We start from the raw sequence: 25,637 nt of genomic DNA, 5'->3' as shown, positions 1-25,637 counted from the left end.
CAGAAATCACGCACCTGCTTGCTCGTCTGTGCCTGAATCTCTCACTGAAGGTGGAGGTGTAGGTCTCGGACTGGGACTGAACTGCGGTCCTGGCGAATCTGGATGTATTTGAAAAAGCATAAAAAAAACAGTTTTTAAAAAAAAACAAAAAAAAAAACCTTTACAAACTAATAGAGTAAAAAATACACTTGAAAAAGAAAAAAGCATTTAAAATACTGTTAGGGTAAAAAAACGAAAAAACTCGCCAATTACTTGGCCAAAAGAGGGCGAATCCGTGTCTTGGACGTTTATCCCCTCGACAATCTCTGCCGGCAATATCTGGCGCAGCTCCTCCTAGTACGTTGTGTACTCAATACGAAGAGGGGGGCCACCACCCGTGCGCCTTGTTGCCCTCTTTTCCTGGGCCATCTTCTCTTTCAGCCTCCTTTTAATATCGGAAAACCGCTTGCGGCAGTGCGCCACTGTCCTCTTTAGTGGGCCCACCGCGTTAACAGCATCGCACACTCTAGCCCACAATTGGTGGCGCCGCCTTAGCGGAGTCCGGGCTGCCAGGTTCCCCAAGATGACCTCATAGCAGGGAATGATATTGTGCACCAGCACACAATTTTCATCATGGGAGAATCTGACATTTCTCCCTGATTTAGTCTTCCTGCCCTCTCCTGTCTCCTCAAACTCTTCCTCTCCCTCCTCTGCCCCCTCAACCTCCATCTCCCTCTCTTCAGCCTCTGCTCCCCTCCTCTCTCTGGACATGTTCACAAATAAATGTTAACCACACAAAACACAGAAAGACTTACAAACACAAAGGACAAACTACACTAACTACAGACACACTCTCAACACAGTCACACACAAGTAACACAGACAAAGGACAAGTCAAATACAAAAAATACAAGACAGAAAATAAATGTACAACACAGAAAAATACCACAGGACTACTCACACTTCAATCAGATATCGCTCCACCAATCCACCAAACTCCAACTCTCACCAACTGTCACCAAACCACAATCCTCCAAACTCCTCTCACAAAACTCCTCAAACCCCTATCAAAGAAAAAGTGTCAGGCCAGTGGTTTATATAGGGCTTGTGATGTCAAATCTCCTGACTTTGAAAATAGCCAATAGTAACAGGCCATGAGACAGGTGTAATTTTCAAAAAAACCGCCTTCACACGAAAGCGCCGTCATTTAAAGCAAAAGCGCCATGTTCTATTCAAAGCCGCCGGCGGCTTTGAGCATTACATCCCGCCGTGACATCGCCGGCGGTTTCAAATTGAACATGAAATGCGCCCATTAGTAAATCCGGCTGTTTGCAATGCAAACCCGCCGGAAAACCGCGGCGATGCATGCATCACGCCTGTTAGTAAATCTAGACCTAAATTTGTCCTGAATGCATCGGTGAGGCTAATGCTTTTCTCCCATCTGCTGCCACACTCTGCAAACTACTTCACTCACATCACAAGGTATATCCTGGCTCGACCTCTCTGTTCCGTCTCTGACCTACGCCTCTGCTCCCCTCTAATAACAACCTCTCACTCCTACTTTCTAGATTTCTCCCTTGCTGCTCCTCACTTATGGAACTCCCTGTCTCACTTGACCAGACTCTTGCTCAGTGTCCAATCTTTCAAGCACTCTCTAAAAATCCACCTGTTCACTATTCCTACTAGGCTACTCCCTTTAAAGTCTAGAGGCTTTACCTGCCACATCCAATTATGTCCCATTAGCTCCAACTGTCTCTGCTTTCTGTGGACTGTAAGCTCTCAAGACCAGGAGCCTCTCTATCCTATGTCTCATGTCTGCACCTCCTATGTTTAACTTGTATTTGTGTGATTTTTTTTTTTTGTTTTTTGTTTAATTTCTATTTATGGAATTTGTACCTATATTTGTTCTTGTATGATTTATAATTTTTACTCGTTTAATTTATATTTGTGTGATTTCTATGCTAACTATCCAGCACTGCCTAATTTGTGCTCCTTACACATGGAATATTATAGAGTTCATTTTACAGTTCTACAATGAATACAAGCACCAGCTACACATCACATTTGTTTTATAGGTTTTAATTAAACTGATAAGCCAGCAAGGAAGTACTATATACTCTGTATGCTGTGAACTCAATTTCCATCTAGTATGTGTACAGACAGTGCAGTGTGTTGGTGCCTACATGCATTACCTTTAATAATTTATTTGATGTGATTAACTTTGAACAAGGAATAATTCCATTTTCGAACATTAAAAATCTGCAAAAAGTTCTAAACTGTTAATGCAAATGCAAAGCAAGTTTGTCAATCTACAAAAAATATATTTTCTTACATTTGACAGCAAAAATTGATGTCTGTTTTGCTGTCACTTATTCAGCTGTGTTTCATCATGAAATATACTTTTAAACCTGGCAGAGTGGATAATGGGGGGCAAGCAGGCTGACTAATCAATCAGATAAGCAAAGTAGGTACTTTTTGTCTTTGGAAAGTTTAAGAGCTGAACAGATGTACACCTTAGAGGTGGGAATGAATGGAAGTGATATAATCACATTTGAAATTGGAAGAAGGAAACCTGAAACGTAACATTAGAACTTTTTATCGAATGACTGAAAGCTCCATGGAATAGTCTTCCAGTAGCTGTGGTGGGCACTCAGACAGTATAAGAATGTAAAACAAACATATGCCTATTGTTAACATTATCTAGGTTTATAGGATAAAATGATATATTCTATGGCTGGGTACAGACTACAGAAACTTTCTCCCAATGCAATATTGTTAATGATTTTACCAACGACTGAAAGCCCTGATCAGCAGCCGATTCATGTGTACACGTTTAACAAGATTTACAATCAGATCTGTGTTCTTCATCTGTCATAACAATCAGCTGATAAGATTGTGAGACTACACACTCCATAGAGATCTATGGACACTGCTGGTCCTAAGTGCATACACACTGTAGAATTTGCCCAACATCGTTTCATCATTTATAGAAATTTTTAGTCCGGTTATAAAATCAAATCAAACACAATGTACTTTGGAACTATAAAACATGATGATCATCATCATCATCATCAGCTATTTATGATAGTGGGAGCGTACACACTAATGCAGTATCGGACCCAACAGTCGTTTATCGTGTGATTGGCACTATAATTGGGTGAAAAAACAGTAGTGTGTACCCAGCCTAAGGAACTATGTATCAAGGCAAATATGGGGGAAAGAGAGGTACATAACCAATCATTCCTCCATATTTGCCTTTGGGTGGCTGCATAAAGCTTAGTGGTGTTGCCGGAGGAGAAGTCGTGCTGAGTGAGGGCATACACACAATATAATGAGATTATTCATTACCCTGCAGCCTGCTTCCATCACAGGTGATACTTTCTCTATGGTATCATTATGTTATTTTTGCCTTGTTGTGATACTAGAATTTTGTCTGTTTCTCTGAATAATGTGTTAGCTCAGCTAAAATATTATTAAAACTGTATTCCAGCTTGCAAAAAAATATGGCACATTCTTCACTTTCCATTTTGGATCTATAAAAGCTGTGGTTCTGGTTGGATATGAAGCCAATAAAGAAGCCCTGGTGAAAGCTAACTATGACTTTGGAGAACGTGCACCGATCCCTATTACTGATATCTTTCAGCATAACCATGGTAGAGTAATCATTTAAGAGATTAGTATTTTTGCCTTTAGTACACCTCGGGGAACATTTATGTGAAATGTTTCATAAGTACCCTTTTACCCTATTACCACCCGTTGACCAACATTGTTGTGTGACAGGATCATTTAGCTTATGAGTCACTTTTACCTTTGCAGTCTGGCTGAGCCGACTGCAAATGTAGACTTAACCTCATGTGTCAAACTCCCATTGTCACATAGATTGTAAGCTTGCGAGCAGGGCCTTCTCACCTCTTTGTCTGTTTTACCCAGTTTGTTTATTAGTTTACTATGTTTGTCCCCAATTGTAAAGCGCTACGGAATATGTTGGCGCTATATAAATAAATGAAGATGATGATTATATGCAGAAACAATGCAGTTGTGAAGGGTCCCCCTGGTGGCCTAAGCTGCAACTACATGCAGTCCTTCTTGCTCGAGCAATCCAACAATACTTCATAGGTTCATGCTCACATTTCAACAAGGATTGACTACGTCTCACTATCCAGGGATTCTTCTTGCCACGGTTCACCCCATCCCACACAGGGAGCCTCTTACTCCAACCCCACTGCTTAATGGCCATACTTCACTTGCAAATGTTATCCCTATAACCAGAGACCTCTCAATACTTGGGGAGCTTTCTGCAGTTCCTTGTGTGATTACAGGGCCATTCAATACTCAGGTAGACCTCTTAAACACTTCAATGGCCAGGGATTTAACCTCCTTTGCTTATTCGTTTCCACACCACTTGAATCTTAGTTTCAGTGACCCCCACTCACAGTATCGGGGGTACTTTTCCAGGGGGGTCTCTTACAGGCGGAACCTCCTCACCAAAATTCAGCTACAGCCAGCCATGTTGCATCTGGGGGGGCTCTGCACAGTGTCTTCTCTAATCACATGTGGATTCAGCCAAACCTTAATCACCCCTCTCCAAGGGTCTCTCAGTCCATCCATGTCTATCTCCAGGCAATGTAATCCATAGTCCCTCCAATCTTTAAGACCATTGCTGTTGTGGACTCTTCCTCTCCTGTCCAAGAGCAGCTCTCATGCACTCCTCCATTCCTCATGCACTGGTGGTTCTTCGGGGTACCCATAAAGGTGGGGATCCCCCTGCTGCATCTATCCCTCTCTGGGGCTCATACATTATTGGGGCCTTTAACCCCCCCTGTCACCACACCACTCAGTTGCTCAATAAATTAGGGCTATCTCCCCTTAATTAATAAGGATTATTAATTAAGGGATTAATAAGCAGTGCCCTCATGGCAAATGCTGAGCACCCCATCTAACCGGGGACCCGGATCCACCCTCCTCCATGTCCCAGCTATTAAAATGACCGCTACCTGAAAGGATAGGGAGCCAGAGTCTTTATAAACTCTAGCTCCCACCTGATACCCCTGTCTTTGGCGATGGGGCTTTTGTGCCGCACTGCTAAGTCCTGCTTACTGTCCACGTCATCACGGTCAAATCTCGCGAGGCCCGTACCTCACTTCCTACAGCTATCCCGATGACCTTTCCGGAAGGGGGAGAGGCCACGTATTGCTACAGTAACCAGCAACATTTGATTCAAGTTTGACTCTTTTTCTAAACTATACTAGAAAAATTATTAGTTGTTATGAGCGACACCACCTTTTGTACGGTTACCTATGGCTCAATTTTCATAAACAACCCGTCATGTCTGTCACGACTGATAGTGGGTACCTGCTGTTGTTGGCGCAACTCAGAGGAAGGCGCGGAGTCTAACGTGCCCCTGGTATTCACCAGGAACCCCCGCAAGGAAGTATGGACTCCGCTGCAGGGACACGCAGGTCGCGGTCCTTCCTAGAGTTCACAGCGAGATACAAGGAGGTGTCAGACAGGCCGGGTCAGCAACGTTCAGGTAGAAGAGGTACAAAGGGAAATCCAGAAGAATGGTGAGGCAAGCCGGGTCAGTAACTTTCAGGGAGAATAGTACAAAGGCAGAATCCAAATAGGGGTGGTCAAACGGTCCGGGTCAAAAGGTCACAAGCAGCACGAGGATAGTCAGGAACGAATACAGCAACTGGTATACACAAACGCTGGAGGCAGGAAGACCTGATACTCTGGCACTGGTGAGAGGGCAGGAAGAGGTTTAAATACTGTGGTAACCCAATCAGAATCAGCGCTGCAGCGCTGTCATACCTGCCGCCGGGAATCCTTCATAGCGTCCCGTTGCCTAGCAACGGGGCGCGTCATCACACCCAGAGGTCGGACGGCAGGGGGATCCGGAAGTGATGCGTCAGCAGACAGGCGGCCGTGCGGAACGGCGCCTGACAGTATACCCTCCTCTTCTTCCTCCTGTTTGAAGGAACCTTTTAAGAATTCTAGGAGCGTGAAGGTCCTGCTTGTCCACCCATGATCTCTCCTCTGGGCCAAATCCTTTCCAATGGACAAGAAATTGCTGTTTGCCACGAAGAATGGTTTTGGTGGGGTACGACAGGGAGGTCGATAGAATTTATTGAGTACCACTGGTCGTAGTAATGAGACATGAAAAGTATTATGACATCTCAGAGAAGGAGGAAGTTTCAATTTAAAGCATACAGGATTAATTACTTGCATGATGGTGTACGGACCAATAAATCGAGGAGCCATCTTAATGGAAGGAACTTTTAGTCTTAGGTCCCGGGTGGATAGCCATACTTGGTCTCCCACCTTTAAGAGAGGAGTGGCCCTTCGATGACGATCTGCAAAGATTTTGTGATGCTGAGTAGCCTTGAGTAAAGCCATCTTAGTCTTAGCCCAAATGAGAGAAAACTCCCGATAAAGAGTATCTACGGCTGGAACCGGTGAAGAGGACACTGGAAAAGGATGCGGAAACACAGGATGACTTCCATATACAATAAAGAATGGGGAGAATCCGGTAGACTCATGAATGTGTTGGTTATGGGAGAACTCCGCCCAAGGAAGGAATTGAGACCATTTATTCTGATTGTCAGAGGTAAAACAGCGAAGAAATGTCTCGAGGTCCTGATTGATTCGCTCCGTCTGCCCATTGGTTTGAGGATGATATCCCGAAGAGAATTTCAATTCTATGTTCAATTTCTTACAAAAGGTTCTCCAAAAACGGGATGTGAATTGGACTCCACGGTCTGAAATGATCTCCTTCGGGCAACCATGTAATCTGAATATCTCCTTGATAAAGATATCTGCCAGACGACTGGCCGTGGGCAGTCCAGTTAGAGGAATAAAATGTGCCATCTTCGAAAATCGATCAATAACCACCCAGATAGTGGTAAACCCTGCACTGTGGGGTAGGTCTGTGATAAAATCCATGGCCACACTTTCCCAAGGAGCATCGGGGATAGGGAGTGGACGAAGAAGGCCTGCCGGGACTCTTCTACAAGTCTTGTGTTGAGCACAAGTAGTGCAGGAAGCAATAAATTTACAAATATCGGCACGTACAGTAGGCCACCAGAAGCGACGGCAAAGCAACGATGTAGTCTTCTTTATTCCAGCATGGCCGGCAATGCGGGATGAATGAGCCCACTGCAGGGTCTTGAGCCGGAGATGAGGTTCCACAAATGACCGGCCTGGAGGAGGAGAGGACGTTTTGGTCCTAGTGAGGGCTACAATATTAGAAGGATCAATAATATGCTGAGGAACCAACGGTCTTAAACGATCGGAATCGTCAAATGAGCGAGATAATGCATCGGCACGTCCGTTCTTGGCTCCAGGGCAGAATGTGAGCTTCATGTTAAATCGAGCAAAGAAGGATGCCCAGCGGGCTTGCCAAGGATTAAGGCAACGAGCCTCTTGAATGAACACTAGGTTCCGATGGTCGGTAAATACATTAACAGGAAATATAGCCCCCTCCAACAGATGTCGCCATTCCTCCAGAGCCGCCTTGATGGCCAGTAACTCCTTGTCCCCTATTCCATAATTACATTCACTTGGAAGAAATCGTCTGGAGAAAAACCCACACGGGTTGTGTGAGCCAGCAGGAGACTCTTGAAAAAGCACCGCCCCAATGCCTACAGAGGATGCATCTACCTCTAAGAAGAAAGGTCGTTCTTGATCTGGCTGGGACAGAACTGGAGCTGAAGAAAATGCTTTCTTTAACCTTATGAAGGCAGACATGGCTTCCGAGGACCAAACCCTGGGGTTGGCAGTCTTCCTGGTTAAAGCTGTAATGGGAGCTATAATGGTGGAGAATCCCTGAATAAATTGGCGATAATAGTTTGCAAAGCCAATGAACCTTTGAATCGCTTTAAGGCCTTGTGGCTGAGGCCAGTCCAGAATAGCTGACACCTTGGTGGGATCCATACAAAGACCTTGACCCGACACAATGAAACCAAGAAAAGGTACCTGGCTAATCTCAAACACACATTTCTCCAGCTTGCAGTAGAGGTGATGTTTCCAGAGTCTACATAAGACCTCCTTTACTTGCTCCCGATGAGTTTTCAGATCTTTAGAAAATATTAATATATCGTCTAAATACACTACCACAGAAGTGTATAACAGGTCATGAAAGATATCGTTAACAAAGGTTTGGAAGATGGCTGGGGCGTTGCAGAGGCCGAAGGGCATCACCAGGTACTCTAAATGTCCATCTCTGGTGTTAAAGGCCGTTTTCCATTCGTCCCCCTTCTTGATGCGAATCAAATTATAGACCCCACGGAGATCTAATTTGGAAAAAATTTGAGATCCACTGAGTTTGTCAAAGAGGTCAGAGATGAGAGGTAGTGGATATCGATTTTTGACAGTGATGCGGTTGAGAGGACGATAATCAATACAAGGCCGAAGAGACCCATCCTTCTTCTTAACGAAAAAAAACCCTGCACCCGCTGGGGAAGTGGATTTGCGGATAAATCCCCGTTTCAGGTTCTCCGAGATATATTGAGACATGGCTGACGTCTCTGGACGAGATAAAGGGTAGGTCCGCCCTTTCGGGATGGGTTGGTCCGGAGACAAAACAATAGCGCAATCCCAGGGACGATGAGGAGGCAAGATCTCCGCTTCCACCTTACTGAATAGATCTTGGAATTCCATATAGGACTCAGGAAGATGGGTTAGCTCGGAATGAGCCATTACTTGACATTTAGAAGGCAAGACTCTAGACAGACATTCAAAGCGACATCCTGAACCCCACGACATGACTTGAGCGTGGTCCCAATCCATCTGAGGAGAATGCTTTCTCAGCCACGGTAGCCCCAAGATGAGGGGATTAATGGACCTCGGCAAAACCAAAAGTTGGATCATCTCGCTATGAAGTACTCCTACCATCAACCGAACAGGAGAAGTCACGGAGGAGATGGAGCCGTGGGTGACACGACTACCGTCGACTGCCGTCAGAGATAACGGTTGAGGCAATGGGTTTAAAGGTATTTGGAGCTGCGAAGCTAGATCCGCCGAAATGAAGTTCCCGGAGGAGCCGGAGTCCACAAAGGCCGTGGTGGAAAAGGTACCCTTGGGGGTGCTCAGGATGACAGCCATCTGAAATTCTGGGGAATTTTCTTTAGAATAGGGAGCAACTGTGGATTCTCCTAAAACGGCCTCCCCGCCACCGTTTAGGAGGAAGAGTTTCCCGGTTTCTTGGGACAAACTCTTAGCATGTGTCCCGGATCTCCACAATACAGACACAGACGTTGTTTGAAGCGTCTCTCCCTCTCTTCAAGGGATAATTTAGAGCGTCCTACTTGCATTGGTTCGTCCACTGGCAGGATGGGATTTTGGAACTGGGGTGCTAGCCGTGGTATGAACCGTTTGCCAGGAGAGCGTTCCTGCGTGCGCTCTTGGTAGCGCAAATCCACCTTTATGCACATGGAGATGAGGGAATCTAACTCGGCCGGGAGTTCTCTGGAAATTAGCTCATCCTTAATCCGGTCAACCAGACCTTGCCAAAAGGTTGCCACCAGTGCTTCGTTATTCCATTTTAACTCGGAAACCAAGGTCCGAAATTGAACTGCGTATTGCCCCACGGACAGGTCACCTTGGCGGAGGTTTAACAAGCTAGTAGCTGCAGAAGCAACTCTTCCGGGATAATCTAAGACTTTTCTAAAAGCTTCAATGAAGGAGTTGGAGCTATTAAGAAGTGGATCCCCTCGTTCCCATAAAGGTGAGGCCCAGGCAAGGGCTTGACCACTGAGGAGGGAGATGAGAAAGGCTACTTTGGTGCGTTCTGAAGAAAAGGCCCCTGGGTTGCACTCAAATTGAATGGCACATTGGTTCAGAAAGCCCCTGCATTTCTTGGGATCACCGTCAAACTTTTCGGGTGTCGGGATGCGTAAACCGGCGGCCGCTGTAGAGACCGTAACCACACTAGATGCTGTGGATGCAGAAGAGGTTATGGCTGGTGTAGCGGGTGAAGCTATGCAACCAGACGCGCTGTCAGCAGACAGGCGGCCGTGCGGAACGGCGCCTGACAATGTCTCACCATAGTCTCTCTAATCTTTAAGACAGTTGCTGTTGGGGACTCTCCCCCTCCTATCCAAGTGTAGCTCCCATTCACGCCTCAATTTCTCATGCACTCCCATGCACTGGTGCCTCTCCTTTCTCTGACAGTCTGCAGGGGACTCTTCCCTGTTCTCACCACCGCTGCTTGGTCCAGCCAACCACCTCTGCTGGGCTCCCACAATGCTCCTCCTTCCTCTTTCCACGCGACCTCTCGTGGTTTCCTGATCTGTATCTCCTCTGCGTGATTTTTGGCACCAAACCTTCTCCCAGGCTTGCTGGTAAATGTAGTTCTCTTTCTGATTTTTGTACTGCACATGTGCGGCCCGCTCGGGTTGCCGCTAGCGGCGCTACATATACTAAAACAATTAATGGTTGTTCTAGTTGACACCATCTTTTGTACGGCTACCTGTAGCACAATTTTCATAAACAACCCATCATATTTCACAGTTTTAAGTGAACCCATATCACTTGGAGAAAACATAAATATAGAAAGTAAAACAATACAGCTAAAAAGCAGGACAACGTTTTGTTTTTTGAGCCCTGAGCAAATTAACTTGTGTAGCCTTCGAACATTTAACTTTCTTTACCCATTTTACACACAATAGCCATAAAAAAATATACTGCCATAACTAGTTGCCCAGACCCAAAATAAACGTTGACTCGCCAGCTCATATTTTTAACATTACATGCTTTACGAAGTTTCTATTTTCTGTTCTAGGAGTCTTCTTTTCCAGTGGGGAGGGATGGAAAATAACTCGAAGATTTACTCTTTCCATCCTACGAGATCTTGGGATGGGGAAGAGAACCATTGAAAGCAGAATTATTGAAGAGCTACAATTTTTGAATGAATATATTCTGTCTCACAATGGTGAGTCATGCCATATTTTATGAATTTCTCGTAATATAGTTATTTAGGAGGATCTAGAAACAATATAAAAGTAGACAATTCTGCAGGTGGCATAGAATAGCATATTGTTGGCTCTTGAAAAAGAAAGTTGTTTTGGTGCCAATAGAATTTAAATGCTTCGAACTGTATGTGCAATGTGAGATGCTCTGCTAAATAAAGAGTAGTTAGAGCAGGACAATGTTCTGCAGACATTTTGCCAGATTACTGAACGAATACAAAGTTTTTTGTAAGTAAATAAGTACAAGGGGATACGCTATAAAAGGAGAGAGTATAATTGTATGCGTAGATGTAATGTTTTAAATAAAAAGAAGAATCATATGTAAGCCATGTATATAAGTGTAGGCCTAGAGGACAGGGCTCAGCTTTGCTTGGGTTCCAAAATAAACTGTTTTACCACTGGCCATAAGTTTTATTTGATTGGAACCTCTGTTGACAACTACTATGTTTGAATTATATTCCAGGTGAACCTTTTGCCAAAAAAGTGTTTTTTTCTGCTACCCCAAACATAACCTTTAGAATTTTATTTGGGAGGCGTTTTGACTATGATAACCCAACATTCCAGAAGATGGTGAGCCTGATAGATTACCTCGTTATTCACACTGGAATGGCTCCTGCTAAGGTAAAATATCAGGTTTTTTAAAAATGAAAATGAAAGTAGCAAATGCTGGTCATACCTCCTGAGAAACAGAAGGCTTGTGTATAAAACTGTTGAGTCTAGCAATATAATTATTAACACCATGACAATCTCAGGGCGGTCATTTTCTGTTGAAAAAAGACTGACAGCAGTTTTCTTCATTAGCTTTATTGGCAGGAAGCATTGGGAAACTAACTTCCCCCACAATCACAACTTTATTTCAGATATCTTTCAATCTGATAAGCTTCTCTGCCCCTTACACCAGGCATGTCAAACTCAAAACCCCAATTGGGCCAAATAATCAAAGTATAAGATTGTGGGGCAGCAAGAAAAAGTAAAAGCCTCATTTGCAATTTTGTAAAGTTTATTATTAAGAAAAAACAAAAATAAACTTTAATGTTTTCTTCCCCATGCCTGACACTGTGCCCTCCATGCTACTTTTGCTCCCCTTCATCTGTCTCCCCTGTTTCACACTGTGCCTTCCATGCTGCTTTTGTTCCCCTTCACCCGTCTCCCGTGTCACACTGTGCCCTCCATGCTGCTTTTGCTCCCCTTTATCTGTCTCCCCTGTTTCACACTGTGCCCTCCATGCTGCTTTTGTTCCCCTTCACCTGTCTCCAGTTTCACACTGTGCCCTCCATGCTGCTTTTGTTCCCCTTCACCTGTCTCCCGTGTCACACTGTGCCCTCCATGCTGCTTTTGCTCCCTTTCATCTGTCTCCCGTTTCACACTGTGCCTTCCATGCTGCTTTTGTTCCCCTTCACCTGTCTCCAGTTTCACACTGTGTCCTCCATGCTGCTTTTGTTCCCCTTCACCTGTCTCCAGTTTCACACTGTGCCCTCCATGCTGTTTTTGCTACCCTTCACCCGTCTCCCGTGTCACACTGTGCCCTCCATGCTGCTTTTGCTCCCCTTTATCTGTCTCCCCTGTTTCACACTGTGCCCTCCATGCTGCTTTTGTTCCCCTTCACCTGTCTCCCGTTTCACATTGTGCCCTCCATGCTGCTTTTGCTACCCTTCACCCGTCTCCCGTTTCACACTGTGCCCTCCATGCTGCTTTTGCTACCCTTCACCCATCTCCCGTTTCACGCTGTGCCCTCCATGCTGCTTTTGCTACCCTTCACCCGTCTCCCGTTTCACACTGTGCCCTCCATGCTGCTTTTGCTCCCCTTCATCTGTCTCCCCTGTTTCACTGTGCCCCCCCCCCCCACTGCATTTGCTCCCCTTCACTTACCTTTCTATTGCCTTCTCTTCTGCCTTTCTCTTCTGTCTCTTTTGCCTTGGCCATTGTGGCTCCTCTCTGTGCGTTCCTCACTAAAAATGACAGGCGTGATAACGTCATTGCCAACATTCAGTGCGAAGGGAGGTAGAGAGGACAGCATTGGATGCCACCGCATCAGGTAAGTATTTTTTTTATTTTATTTATGTTTACAAAAATAAAAATTCTGGGCCGGCGGCTCTGGTAGGGCTGCAAAAAATATGTTTTTGGGCCGCGAGTTTGACACGTCTGCCTTACATATATATTTGTGAATGTTAGCAGTAGCATTTTTAAAGTGTGACAGAACTCAAAATCCAAGTTGACTTACATAATGGAGCTACCAATAACATTTACAAATCTATATATGTAAACGCTCCAGAAACTTACTGAAGGTACTTGCGATAAAGCTGGGATTGTGAGAGAAGCTCCCATTGTATTACAATGCAGTCAGTCTCTTTTAGCCATCTTTAAAAAATAAAAAATTGATTACGGAGAACAATATCTTACATGAAGCTAATAAATGTAAATATAATGTAGATTTCTCAGGGCGTGGGAACTTAGATCTATACTGTATATTTGTGAGCATTACTAGTAGCTCTTTTACATGAAGGAACTTGCCCTTTAACTTTAGTGAATCTTGAAGGGGAATCAGCAGTGACATCACACATAGCTCCATCATACGAAACTGTCCCATTGTTCCAACATAAGACACCTTTGTTGGCTGGACTATTGGGCGGTTGACACGTTCCCCACCATTCTGCACAGAACTGCATGTAACATTGTGGGGGAGTGGAGTTAAGGGTGTGCTAAAGCTTCATAAGCATTGGGAATGCCCCCAGGGAAGGGGGCAATGCCCCATTGTGTCGAGGCCTTGCCATCTTTTGTGCATGTGCCACAATAGTCCGGAATGGAAATTTTGAAGTTGTGAGGTATGGTGCATACAGACCCCTACTCACAGGCTGATGTTATGACAACAGTTTACCTGTTTACAATTTCATCATCATCAGTTATTTATATAGCACTACTAATTCCATAGCGCTGTACAGAGACTCACTCACGTCACAAGTTATATGTTTTTTGTCTTATATATTTTATTGTACATATATATTTATTTATTTTTCCAAGTGCTTCAATGTTTTCCAAATACTGAAATACGTCTTGAAAACTCCTGACGCCGTTGTAAGTAAAGTTGATGAATTAAATGAAGTTTTGAGAGTACTCTACAAGCAAGCAAGGGAAGTTAAAAGTGAAGATTCTTTCAGGACTTACGGCGAAGCCTTCCTACAGAAAGATGAAAGGGTAACAGTCAACTAACAGTGGCAGAACTAACGCCAGAGCAGCCCATGTGTGTGTGTGTGTGGTGGTGGGGGGGAAGGGGTGGGGGGGGGGGTGATGGTCAGGGGCGGATTGGGAACATAAAGTGGCCCTGGAATTTTTTTTTTAAGTGGCCTCATGTGGGTGGGTTCAAATTAACTGTGGGTGGGGCCAACACAAAAGTAGGCAGGATTTAGAACTACTGGAATTTGGTCGTAGTAACATGTAGGACAACTTAGATGAGTCATTTCTAAAGCAATGCAGGGAAAAAGCTGGCAGTCCTGTGTTATGAAAGTACACAAATCATTTTGCATTATCTGCGGATAGTTTATGCCTCTGTGCTTATACTTGCTTCGTTGCCTACTAACACATCCTTCCAATATTCCCTGCATAGAAACATATCTGACTTTGTTTAATAAGTGTAACTATTGCGATTTGCAAGAAAACGCTTCTTTTGTAACAATTTAGTATGAGCCCTAAATGTACCCAGAGATTGGGGATGGTTTGATTTAATAACAGTGCAGGGAGGATTGGCAGACAATTGCATAAGTGAAAGGGAGAGCTATTCCAAGGGTTTGCTGGGGATATAGTAAATGCAATGGATGCAGGATTAATGATATTACCAGTGCAATGGGGACTGACCATGGCCGGTGCTAGGGTCCTTGGCGCCCTAGGCACACTTTCAAAATTCCCCCCCCCAGGCAAACTTTCAAAGTCCCCCCCAGGCACACTTTAAAAATCTGCGCTCTCTCCCCATCTTTCCTTAGCTTATCTTGCCTCCATAAAGCTGCTCCTCTCTGCTCCGTCTCCTCCCCTCCACTCACTGACACTGTCGGGCCGTGATGATGATGTCACGCCCGACAGTCAGTGAGTGGAGGGGAGGAGACGGAGCGCCCCATCAGCTGTTGGAGGGGAGGGCGGCGGTGGTGATCCATAGCCCCTTCCCCCTCCCCGTGGATTTATCTGAAGCTGTGCGGTGGCCGTGGACGGTATGGTCAGCGGTCGCCGTACAGTTTTAAAGTAATTTTAATTAGCCTTGTGGTGAAGGGCGGACTGAAGACCCTTGCCCCTTGAGAGTCTTATGGTCTGAGGTGGTGGGGGATAAACGGGCCCTTACTCCTTTGAGGAGGACATGAACAACATCCCAGAGAACCTTTTGTGTTTTGATGCAAAATGGTTTTAGAGAGCACCGTCCCGGGCTTTTAATAAAAAAAACAAAATAGAAAAAAGTTGTCAGTGTCTGTGTGCAAATGTGTGCCCAATTGTGTTACATTTAGAGGGACCAGGAGAAATTTGTGTAAAATACAGAAACAAGTTCCAGTGAATTGTATCCTTAAAAGTACTGGGAAGACAATGTGCTTACTTAAGCATAAAGAAAAGCTTTGGGGTTCTCATTTTTTTGCAGTTAGAAAAACTCCAGTCTCCTGTTAAATAAACTTTTGCAGCCTAACAATAACATAAACTAAGGCTGTCTCTTGCCCTATTGCATAAACACTGACTGAAATCACAAAATGCCAATAACAAAGCCTGGTTATGTAAACCTTCAAATGCTGTCCTGATTTGGAACAATCAAAAGTTGGGGGAATGGGTGTGTTTGGATGTGAAATGTGTGTTATGATTGAGTATAGGTGGAAGAAGGAAGAGGTGAAAAGCATCTAATGTGTCCATGACTACAGATATCATGTGCCTTTTATACTTCACTTTAATATGTAGATTTGCATCTTTGTCCATTGGAAGTAAATAACCCTCTATTTGGGTTTATTTATCAGGAAAGTGCAGTAGCCCATGGCAAGTACTCAGTGATCAAGAGTGAGTTAGATAATAAAACAAATATGATATACAAGTTAACCCGTGCATGATACTCATGCATTACCACTCCCAACTGTCACTTCTCCTTCAAGAAATATATATATATTTTTTTTAAATCTTTATAAACACTTTTAACAATTAACAAATTAAATTAACAAATTAAAAACATCTTAGTATACCAAATTTCAGCCCTTTCTGATTTTTTTTTCCCCCACACACACACTAAGAATTTAGTAGGTCAGTGTATAACTCTGCCCAGCAGGTGGCGCTGCAGCTTAGTTTTAGTTTTTACACACACACACACACACACACACACACACACACAGACAGACTAACACACGCCACTAGACATTTATATTATAGATCTGGTTGCTAGGGGTTACCACATATTTGTACTTTATTAGTATACAACCCCTATTTTATTGAGGGTGGGCGAAACATCACAAAACAAGGTTTTAAACCATGAGAAAAAGATTTATGTTGTAATGTGGAAATGGGGAAAAATACATGTATAAACTGGTCTACTAACATGTTTAATAATTCATATTGATAATATTTCTATTTGTCAACTGTCCCCAAGGAAAAAGTCACAGATGAAAAAGAGAAAATCTTTACAGAAGAGAACTTGCTGGCTTCCACGTTTGATCTCATGGTTGGTGGGTTAGAAACCACCTCCACTACAATACAATGGGGCATCTTACTCATGATGAAATATCCCCACATACAAAGTAAGGACATTGTGCTTGTATCACCTCCTGTTTCTGTGATGCACAGCAGCATACAAACAAATCATTTTTATTATTATTATTTACTAATTGGAATAGGGGATGAGAACATGTTGGGTACCATTTCTTCAGTATCCTTTAACATTAGTAACAATGTTACACACAATTTGTGATATTTTTATTATGACGCTAAATGCACATAACCAGGCATTAGTTATGGGGTACAATCAGACATCTGGTCCATTAAAGTGCACCGGTCACCTACACAGAGTGGAGGCAGCCACAACATGAATGAGGAAGCTAGATATTTATTCACTAGGAGCTAGTGACACCATGAGGCACGTTGTCACTGGTTATTCGTTAATAGATAGACTACATGAACAATGATTAATGTTAAAAATGATGGTCTCTTCCATTGTGTGTAGGCAGCAAAGTGAGATTTGAAGCGTACCCATGGTAACAGGTGACATGATGGCTCTCCCAAAGCCTGTAAAACACATCAGCATAGAATGCCAGACTTCATCACCCCCATCCATTCTACGGCAGCTCTTGTTGGCATGAATTCTTATGATAGGATTCATGTTTTTACTGAATTGTAGCCCCCTCCATCATAAGACCTAATCTGGTCTTTATACAGTTACAAGTTTGAAAATGAAGGCGAGCTGGAATGTATCTTCATGTATCATCATCACACTTTATGTTAGACTTAAGCTACGATGACATTGCCTACCAGTCCATTCACTACAAATATCCCCGTTCTCTAAGACAAAATTAGATAGGTAGGACTTAATTTGAAATATGCTTCTTTTATGTGTGGTTTCTAGCTTTTTGACAGGTTTAAAATGTTCAAATGTTGGCAACTATTCTAATTTTAACTTCAGCTTGTCCTCTACTCAACGTGTGTTGAAATGATTCATATTTCACTTAGTGTGTTTATAAATCTGACCACACACTTAGCGATCAGAGCAGCTCCGCCGGTTGGCCACATGCGTGGTGGGACACATGTGTGGTTCTAATGTTGGGAGAATACTACAGACATTGGGTGACAGCGGTGACCTTCTGACCATGTTTACTTATGTAGATCATTATGGTGATTTTGGGTCACACATGGAGTGGGCATTATATGTGGCCAACATTACTGCACTAAAGCTCTACATAAAACATATATTATATTACATTCCGTTTTCTTTCTTTCAGAAAAAGCTCAAAATGAAATTGATAATGTGATAGGTCTTGAACGCCCCCCCAGATGGGATGACCAGACAATCCTTCCATTCTGCTTGGCAGTAGTGCATGAAATTCAAAGGTTTGGTAACATTCTCCAGTACCTACCACATGCCACACCCACAGATGTCCACTTCAGAGGCTATTTTATACCTAAGGTAATTCATTTACTGTATTTGATGTGACTAAGAAGATTATAAAATGTCATAAAAATGTATTCTTTCTTGTTATGTTACATCATCTAATCATGATGTCATTGTGTGTGCCGTAATGTAGTATACAGTACAGGTAACCTTTGATTCTATTTTCTTTCCAAATGTAACACCCTTTTACTATGTATTATTGAGCGATTAGTGCCTCCACCTGAACCTATACTACACTAAGTTTATATACTTGAGATATAAGCACCAGTGGAGATACAGGAAACCCCTCCCAGTAGTTCCCTGGTAATATTTAATCTGATAGATTCATGTAGACAACCAAAGTTATGTGTTACATTATATTTTTGATTATAGCAATGGAAAGTATTGATTACACTATAACAGTGATGAATATAATACAGCACATCCAAACAATTAAAACATTTTATGTATACAGATATCAACATGTAATCTATTAAATTTAACTAATCTTCTGGATCATATTACTTCCTAAATCACTCATTTATAACTAGCCAATCCTAAATTTACACGTGTTAAATTTGATTGTTACATTACTAATAGTACTTGTTTTATAAACTGTTACTTTAATATTATTACACTATGTAGGAAATCACTGGTCTTAAACTATAAAACATATATTCTTATAATATAATTACAGAGTTCATATATATACACTATATGGACAAAAGTATTCGGACGCCTGACCAATACACCAACAGGAATTGTAATGACCTTGTATTCAAATACATATACTTTAATATGGAGTTGGTCCCCTTTTGCAGCAATAACATCTTCCACTCTTCTTGGAAGGCTCCACAAGATGTTGGAGTGTTTCTGTGGGAATTTGTGCCCATTCATTCTATAGAACATTTATGAGGCCTGGATCTAATCTCCGTTCCAGTTCATCCCAAAGGCGTTTACTGGGGCTGAGGTCAGGGCTCTGTGTGGGCCAGTCAAATTCTTTCACACCGAACTTCTCAAACCATGTCTTTGTAGTCCTTGCTTTGTGCACTGGGGCACAGTCATGTTGGAGTAGAAAAGGGTCTTCCACAAACTGTTGCCACTAAGTGGGAAGCATCGCATTGTCCAAAATGACTTGGTATGCTGAAGCATTAAGATTGCCCTCCACTGGAGATAAGGGGCCTAGCCCAAACCCTGAAAAACAGCCCCATACCATTATCCCTCCTCCACCAAACTTTGCAGATGGCATAATGCAGTCAGGCAGGTAACATTCTACCGGCACCCGCCAAACCCAGACTCGCCCATCTGACTGCCAGTCTGAGAAGTGTGATTTGTCACTCCACAGAACATGTTTCCACTTCTCCACAGTCCAGTGTTGGTGTGCTTTACACCACTCCATCCGACGCTTGGCATTGGTCTTGGTGATGTGAGGCTTGCATGCAGCTGCTCAGCCATGGAAGCCCATTCCATTAAGTTCCACTGCACAGTTTTTGTGCTTACATTAATGCTAGAGGAAGTTCTGAACTTTTCAGCTATGGAATCAGCAGAGTATTGACGACTTTTACACACCGTGCACCTTAGCAGTTGTTGACCCTGCTCTGTGATTTTACATGGTCTTCCGCTTCGTGGCTGAGTTGCTGTTGTTTCTAAATGCTTCCACTTTCTAATAATATCACTTACAGTTGACCATGGAATATCCAGCAGGGATGAAATTTCACGAACTGTCTTATAGTAAAGGTGGCATCCTATCACAGTACCACGCCTGAAGTCTCTGAGCTCTTCAGAAGGTTCCATTTTGTATCACCAATGTTTGCAAATGGAGAATACATGGCTAGGTGCTTGATTTTATACACATTTGGCAACGGGTTTCATTGAAACACTTCAATTCAATAATTAACAGCTGTGGCCAAATACTTTTGTCCATATAGTGTATATATATCACCCTTGAATGGCCGTTGGTGCACATATTGACAGTTGAGGTATTTAACCGTTGCAGCACTGAGGTGTTTAGTATAATCAGTGTACTGAAGATCCTTGTGCGATTTTGAGAATTTAATCACGCTGACCAATATGTCTTGAATTAAGGAAATAACTACAGTAAATGAAGAGAGTTTACACTTTCGTTGTTGCCACATTAGATAGCCTTTGGTCTAATCCATAGCCAAAGAAATTATAAACCATATAATTTAAACCTCACTTTGTTTCTTTAAAATTGTAATAGGTTGTTGTTGAATCATAACATGTAACACTTCATAAATGACTGACTCAAAGGTCTGTAGAAAGATGGACACACTCCGGACACTACATATTTATGTGTTCATTATCTTACTGCAGTGAGTGAGGTAAAAGTTTATTATAAATTAACTGTCTCTGCTTAAAGTAAAAACTTCTTAAACTGATTATCTCTGTAACTACTGTAGTTCAGTTACATAAACATCTGCAAATTACACACACTGGTTGTTACAAGACTGTGGGTTGATACACTTATCTCTAACAACTGACGTATTCCCGGTACACAGATTCTCATCCTTGTGGTCTGAGTTTCCTCTATAACTTATCCTCCTGTTGTATCAATCACTATTTTCTTAGTCTGTCACAATACTATAATTTCATACACTTTATTGCAAACCTCTCCTCAATGTTCCTCTTCCTAGCCTCTCACATGTCCTCCCCCTTCTCTCTTGTTCTCCTCCACTCAACTGTCTCACCCTCTTGTGCTCCCTGTCATCTTTTCTTTGTTTCTAATCACAATCCTTCCTGCTCTTTATCTCAACACATTCCTCGTGCACACCACTTTCTAATGTCAACACTGTTTTTCTGTATTAGTGTTATTATTTAAAGAATTTCAGTAACACTGGTAACATAAATAAACATTATCATTGACATGGGTTACACAAAAGATTGTCATCTTTAACATTAATTACATTAATTATGGTTATTATGGTTCTGCTGCAAAAAAATAAAATAAAGTACTTTGTAATTTAATTGTTCCAAAGCTACAATGCTATAGACCTTCATTCTTATAAGCTACTGGATTCTACACGGAATGTATTTTATCAGTGTGTTTTGCATTTGATGCCACTGGAATTAAATAATGGTTTGCATTAAAGGGGATGAGGATAAGGCAGGTTAAGAAGGAAACAGTTAAAAAAAATATAGACATCCATCGAGTACATGCCATTAGAAGCTATATGATTACATTTGGATGTACTATTTAATTTGAAATGACCAATCAAATGTAATATATTGAAACAAAACCATAATTTTTACTAGGGAACAACAGTGATTCCACTTTTCACATCGATTCTTTATGACGAAACCGAATGGGAGACCCCCAGGGAGTTTAACCCCTATCATTTTCTGGATGCTGATGGGAAGTTTTTGAAGAGAGATGCATTCTATGCTTTCTCCAAAGGTGAGTAAATACATTGCAGCAAATAAGTATTGTTATTACCAAGTCCGGAGAAAAGTTTTATATTCACCTGGGGCAATTTTCAGAGTCTCTGATCATAGCTGCAGGAAATTGGTTTTCAGTAAAAACTGATCATTTTGATACACTGATCTCCCTCTTTTTAACATCAGCTTGAAACATAAGCCAACATTGGTGTTATAGTGAGGATGCCATATATAGAGAGGGTGACACAATATAATTAACATATTGTAATGCAGTTTTATGCTGAGAAAATATCTGGTGGCGAATCGGAGGGATACAAAAAATGTGATAAGGTGGGTAAAAAAAAAAGCATGTATACCTTACCTCCCTTCAATATTGCTGCCCTCGGCCTGGGCTTTTGTGGCCTTTCCAAAAATCCTTGCCTGTCTATTAGAGTCAGATATTATTATTAATGTTCTACTTTGCTATTCAGCCATCCAAATGTCACCGGCATGGGGTGGAAACACCCCACCATATGCTGTTTTTAAGAAAGCTGAAGTGGAGAATCAGCATAAACTTGAGCACTAATTTTCCTGAATGTTTCACTTTTTGGGTTCTTTGAAAATTGTTATGTACTACAGATGTGTAAAAATTTAAGTTGGGGAACATATTACTAGCGTGCTGAGGGGCTCCTCCATCTCCTTCTGCAAAGTCTGGTCCTCATGGGCTTTATATCACAATCAAACTCCACACCAGTTTTAGTGATATCTGAATATGGAATGGTATTTCTAAGCAAGTATATTTTTCTCTCACCTGATGCGTGAATCCTTAACTTCCAATCCTTTCCTATGGCCCCTACATGTCCCCCTTTCACCCATTACACCCCCTCCCCCTCTATACCCTATATTTCTAAAATATTAAAACAATATCTTTACAGTACTAGATAAATATACAATTATCTTCCGAATACGAGGAAACCATGAGAGTGTTTATGCGTCCTGCTGTATGTAAACACGTGTTATCTGTTTCTGATTAACCTCTCGATATTCTGTAATGCCCTCTTTTTTATTGAAAAAAGATGTTTCTAATAAAAAGTTTAAAAAAAAATAAAAATTGAAGTTGGTTTATAGGACATTTTATGTTTACCATCATCTCCACCCAAAACTTAAAATTAGTTTTTGATAGAGTTCACAATTTTAAGCTAGAATGCAGAGCTTTACTTACCTGGTGCAGAGCGTTCTCCTGTTCAAGTAGCTCCACCGATGTCTCCATAGACTAGCGCTGGTCTGGTCTATGCTGCTTGGTTGTTACAGACCAGCAGTAGAGTTTTCAATACACCTCCTGTGAACTTCCCATACAAGTGCCATACTACTGGAGGCATAGGTGAATACACAATAGTAATGTCTTATCCCAAGTAAGTAAAACTCTGTATTTTGTGCCCAAAATTGAATTTCAACTAATGGGTAGACTTTTTTCTGTAATAGGCACTGACTGCATATTTACAAAGATTTTACCTTTGAAACGATTGAGATGTTTTAATCTCATACTTCAGCGTCTAGAGCCCACATGTCACCTTCAGTATTGTGGACAGCAGTCATGTGCCTATTACCATGGGTGATATCTCAGTACAACCGGTATATTCTTCATCCAGAAATGTTTCACAATGTACAGGAGGTCTGTGGGGTGTCTTTAGGGAGTGCAGTCTTTTACCCCTGAAGGATGCCTTTGTATTAAAACCTTTATACTTACCAGTATGTTTTGTACATTGGTAGTTCTGTTTGATAAAAAAAAATATCATAAAAACCTCCACAATATTCTTCCTGTACGATTTAGTGAAATGTTCATTTCACTGGTTTTAAATGCAGAGGCCATTGTAATAGTTGCCAGTTAAAACAAACCTAAACATAAAGAATGTGACACTCCATATTGGATGCATGACATAGGTGTTACCTTTGAAAAGATTGAGATATCTCAATGTGTATCATTGCCTTAATAATGACTGGTTATTACCATATAGGGCGCAGGGTGTGTGCTGGAGAGACCCTGGCCAGGATGGAGCTCTTCATACTCATCACTGGGATACTTCAAAAGTTTACCTTCACGCCTCCTCCAGGAGTGGACAGAGATGACCTGGACCTCACTGCAGATTCATTCTTGATCATGAGACCGAAGGATTATAAAGTTTGTGCCACTCCACGAATGTAGACAGTGTCCGATATATAATGATGGTAATATGTCCACTTATCATTGGGACTCTTGAGATGCCGCCTAGTCTAGTTGTTGGCCGTTATATGCCTGGTGGCTTCCTTACTGCCACCACTCGACTCTAACGGAGCTTATACTAGGGTAATTATTGCTTTTGATGAGATAAGCTCTGTTTCTGTGCATTATACTGAGGCTTAAAAAAATCTATTAGGTGTTATTGTGCTATTCAGATATTTCATGAGTTTATGGATTTTACCCCATCCCATGAATTTACCATCTGGCACAAGCTCAGTGAATAATTATAGCAAACACGTTTGTTTGCTACTTGTCTGTTTATGCCATCAGTAATGTAATATGCATTTGTTATGTTTTACAGTTTTATAGAATAATGTGTATCAACATTATTATAGCTGTAAGTTTATTTACACTGTGGGTAAAATGCAAGGATGAGACTGTTTTGTTATCAATGAATCAATGTTATCAATGAAAGTTGTCACCTGTGTGTGAAAAAGAGGAGAAACATTATAGTAAAATGATAGAAGTCATAATGTGGGCTTAAAGCGCAACACAACGATTTACAAATAATGTTTCATTTTTATGTTTACGGATACAGTATGATACTGTGTACACTCACATCTATTAATGAGGGAGAAGCCACAGTTGGTCTTACTGTTAGGCTGGCATATAAAGCACTTGCTTCTAAAAGGGACAATTGAACAACAAATCCAACCCCCTGGAGCATAATTTTTTAAAGGTCCTGTACCAGCATGGTGATGGAGATACAAGTTATGCAGATGTCACAAAATTATCCAACTACAAGGGAGCGCTGTATAATTCTTATAGTGATAACACATGTGGTGCATGCTGTTTAGTGTGTGTAGACATATTAAAATATGAGTTACTATTTTGTTCTGCAGCAGCTACATTAAGTTTTTGCATTCAGGTTTACAGCTTTTTATAGATAAGAAAGATATTGATTAATTGCATTTATGGAGATAATGTATGTCCTAACTATGCAAGAAGATTAAATGACCACTGGCGTGATTTTATATACATTCAATAAACCTTAATATGTAAACCTTCACGTCAATGCGTGCAGTTCCTTCAGTTCTCCATTCTAAGACTGGCCACACATGGATCGATCCTGACACTGGTCATAATTGTTCTCCAAATTGGCCATACACATTGGTGTAGTAGGTCTCCTTCACCTCTGCTTTCTGGAAACTTCCTGCTGAAAAAAAAGGCTCTTTAACATTTTACCTTCTATGAAAATGTTGAAAGAGTTATATATATATATATAGTATTGCAAAAGATAATGTCATCATAAAGTGTGAAACACTTAGTAATGTTCATTTGGCCACACAAGTCGTCTCCTCCATTCCCTGCCTCTATATAAAGTTACATCATCACAGTAAAAGGTGTGTGACTGCAAACTACTAGCCCTCTAGTCCACATTGTGAGTGACAAAAATGAACAAGTCTCTTTTGTTCTCCTTTGTAAATGATCCAGTCACGATAAGTTTAATACTTTGCTTGCTGATATAGATTTGCTTTTCCATGTACAGTCATGGCCAAAAGTTCTAAGAATGACACTCAACTGTGTTAGAGAGAATCACTGACCTAATGTCAGCTGCTCCTTTTGTGGCAGGGCTGAAATGCAGTGGAAATCTTGTTCTTGGGATAAAGTTCATTGTCATGGCACAGAGGGACTTTGAAATTAATTGCACTTCATCTGATCATCCTTCATGACATTCTGGAGTATATGCAAATTGCCATCATGAAAACTGAGGCAGCAGACTTTGTGAAACAGAATATTCGTGTCATTCTCAAAACTTTTGGCCATGACTGTACTCTATCAATGGATTTAAGAAGACAAAGTATCATGTTCCTCCTGTTCCAATTCCCCAACCTCTGATCGGAAACTTGCACTTACTAGACCTCAGGAAACAGATGTCTCTTATCAAGGTAAAGTCAGGACTTAATATTTCACCCACCAGCTTCCAAATGTTGGATAGAGGAACTAATAA

General features: G+C 41.8%; 1 protein-coding gene across 1 annotated transcript in view; it reads left to right on the top strand.

The window, feature by feature from the left end:
• Positions 1-24,695, top strand: part of LOC142097617 (cytochrome P450 2W1-like) — a 30,141-nt gene extending 5,446 nt beyond the window's left edge. Inside the window, exons 2-9 of the mRNA XM_075179622.1 lie at positions 3,470-3,632; positions 10,760-10,909; positions 11,410-11,567; positions 13,965-14,138; positions 16,543-16,690; positions 17,885-18,069; positions 21,307-21,448; positions 23,424-24,695. Coding sequence (XP_075035723.1) covers positions 3,470-3,632; positions 10,760-10,909; positions 11,410-11,567; positions 13,965-14,138; positions 16,543-16,690; positions 17,885-18,069; positions 21,307-21,448; positions 23,424-23,611 — 1,308 coding nt within the window. The 3' untranslated portion in view covers positions 23,612-24,695. The remainder of the gene's footprint in view (positions 1-3,469; positions 3,633-10,759; positions 10,910-11,409; positions 11,568-13,964; positions 14,139-16,542; positions 16,691-17,884; positions 18,070-21,306; positions 21,449-23,423) is intronic.
• Positions 24,696-25,637: the final 942 nt, after the last annotated feature.

This window comes from Mixophyes fleayi, chromosome 7 (assembly GCF_038048845.1).
Source record: "Mixophyes fleayi isolate aMixFle1 chromosome 7, aMixFle1.hap1, whole genome shotgun sequence".
In the NCBI taxonomy this organism is placed as follows: Eukaryota; Metazoa; Chordata; class Amphibia; order Anura; family Limnodynastidae; genus Mixophyes; species Mixophyes fleayi.
The sequence above is the reverse complement of the archived record's forward strand: the minus strand, read 5'-3'. Positions and strand labels throughout refer to the sequence as shown.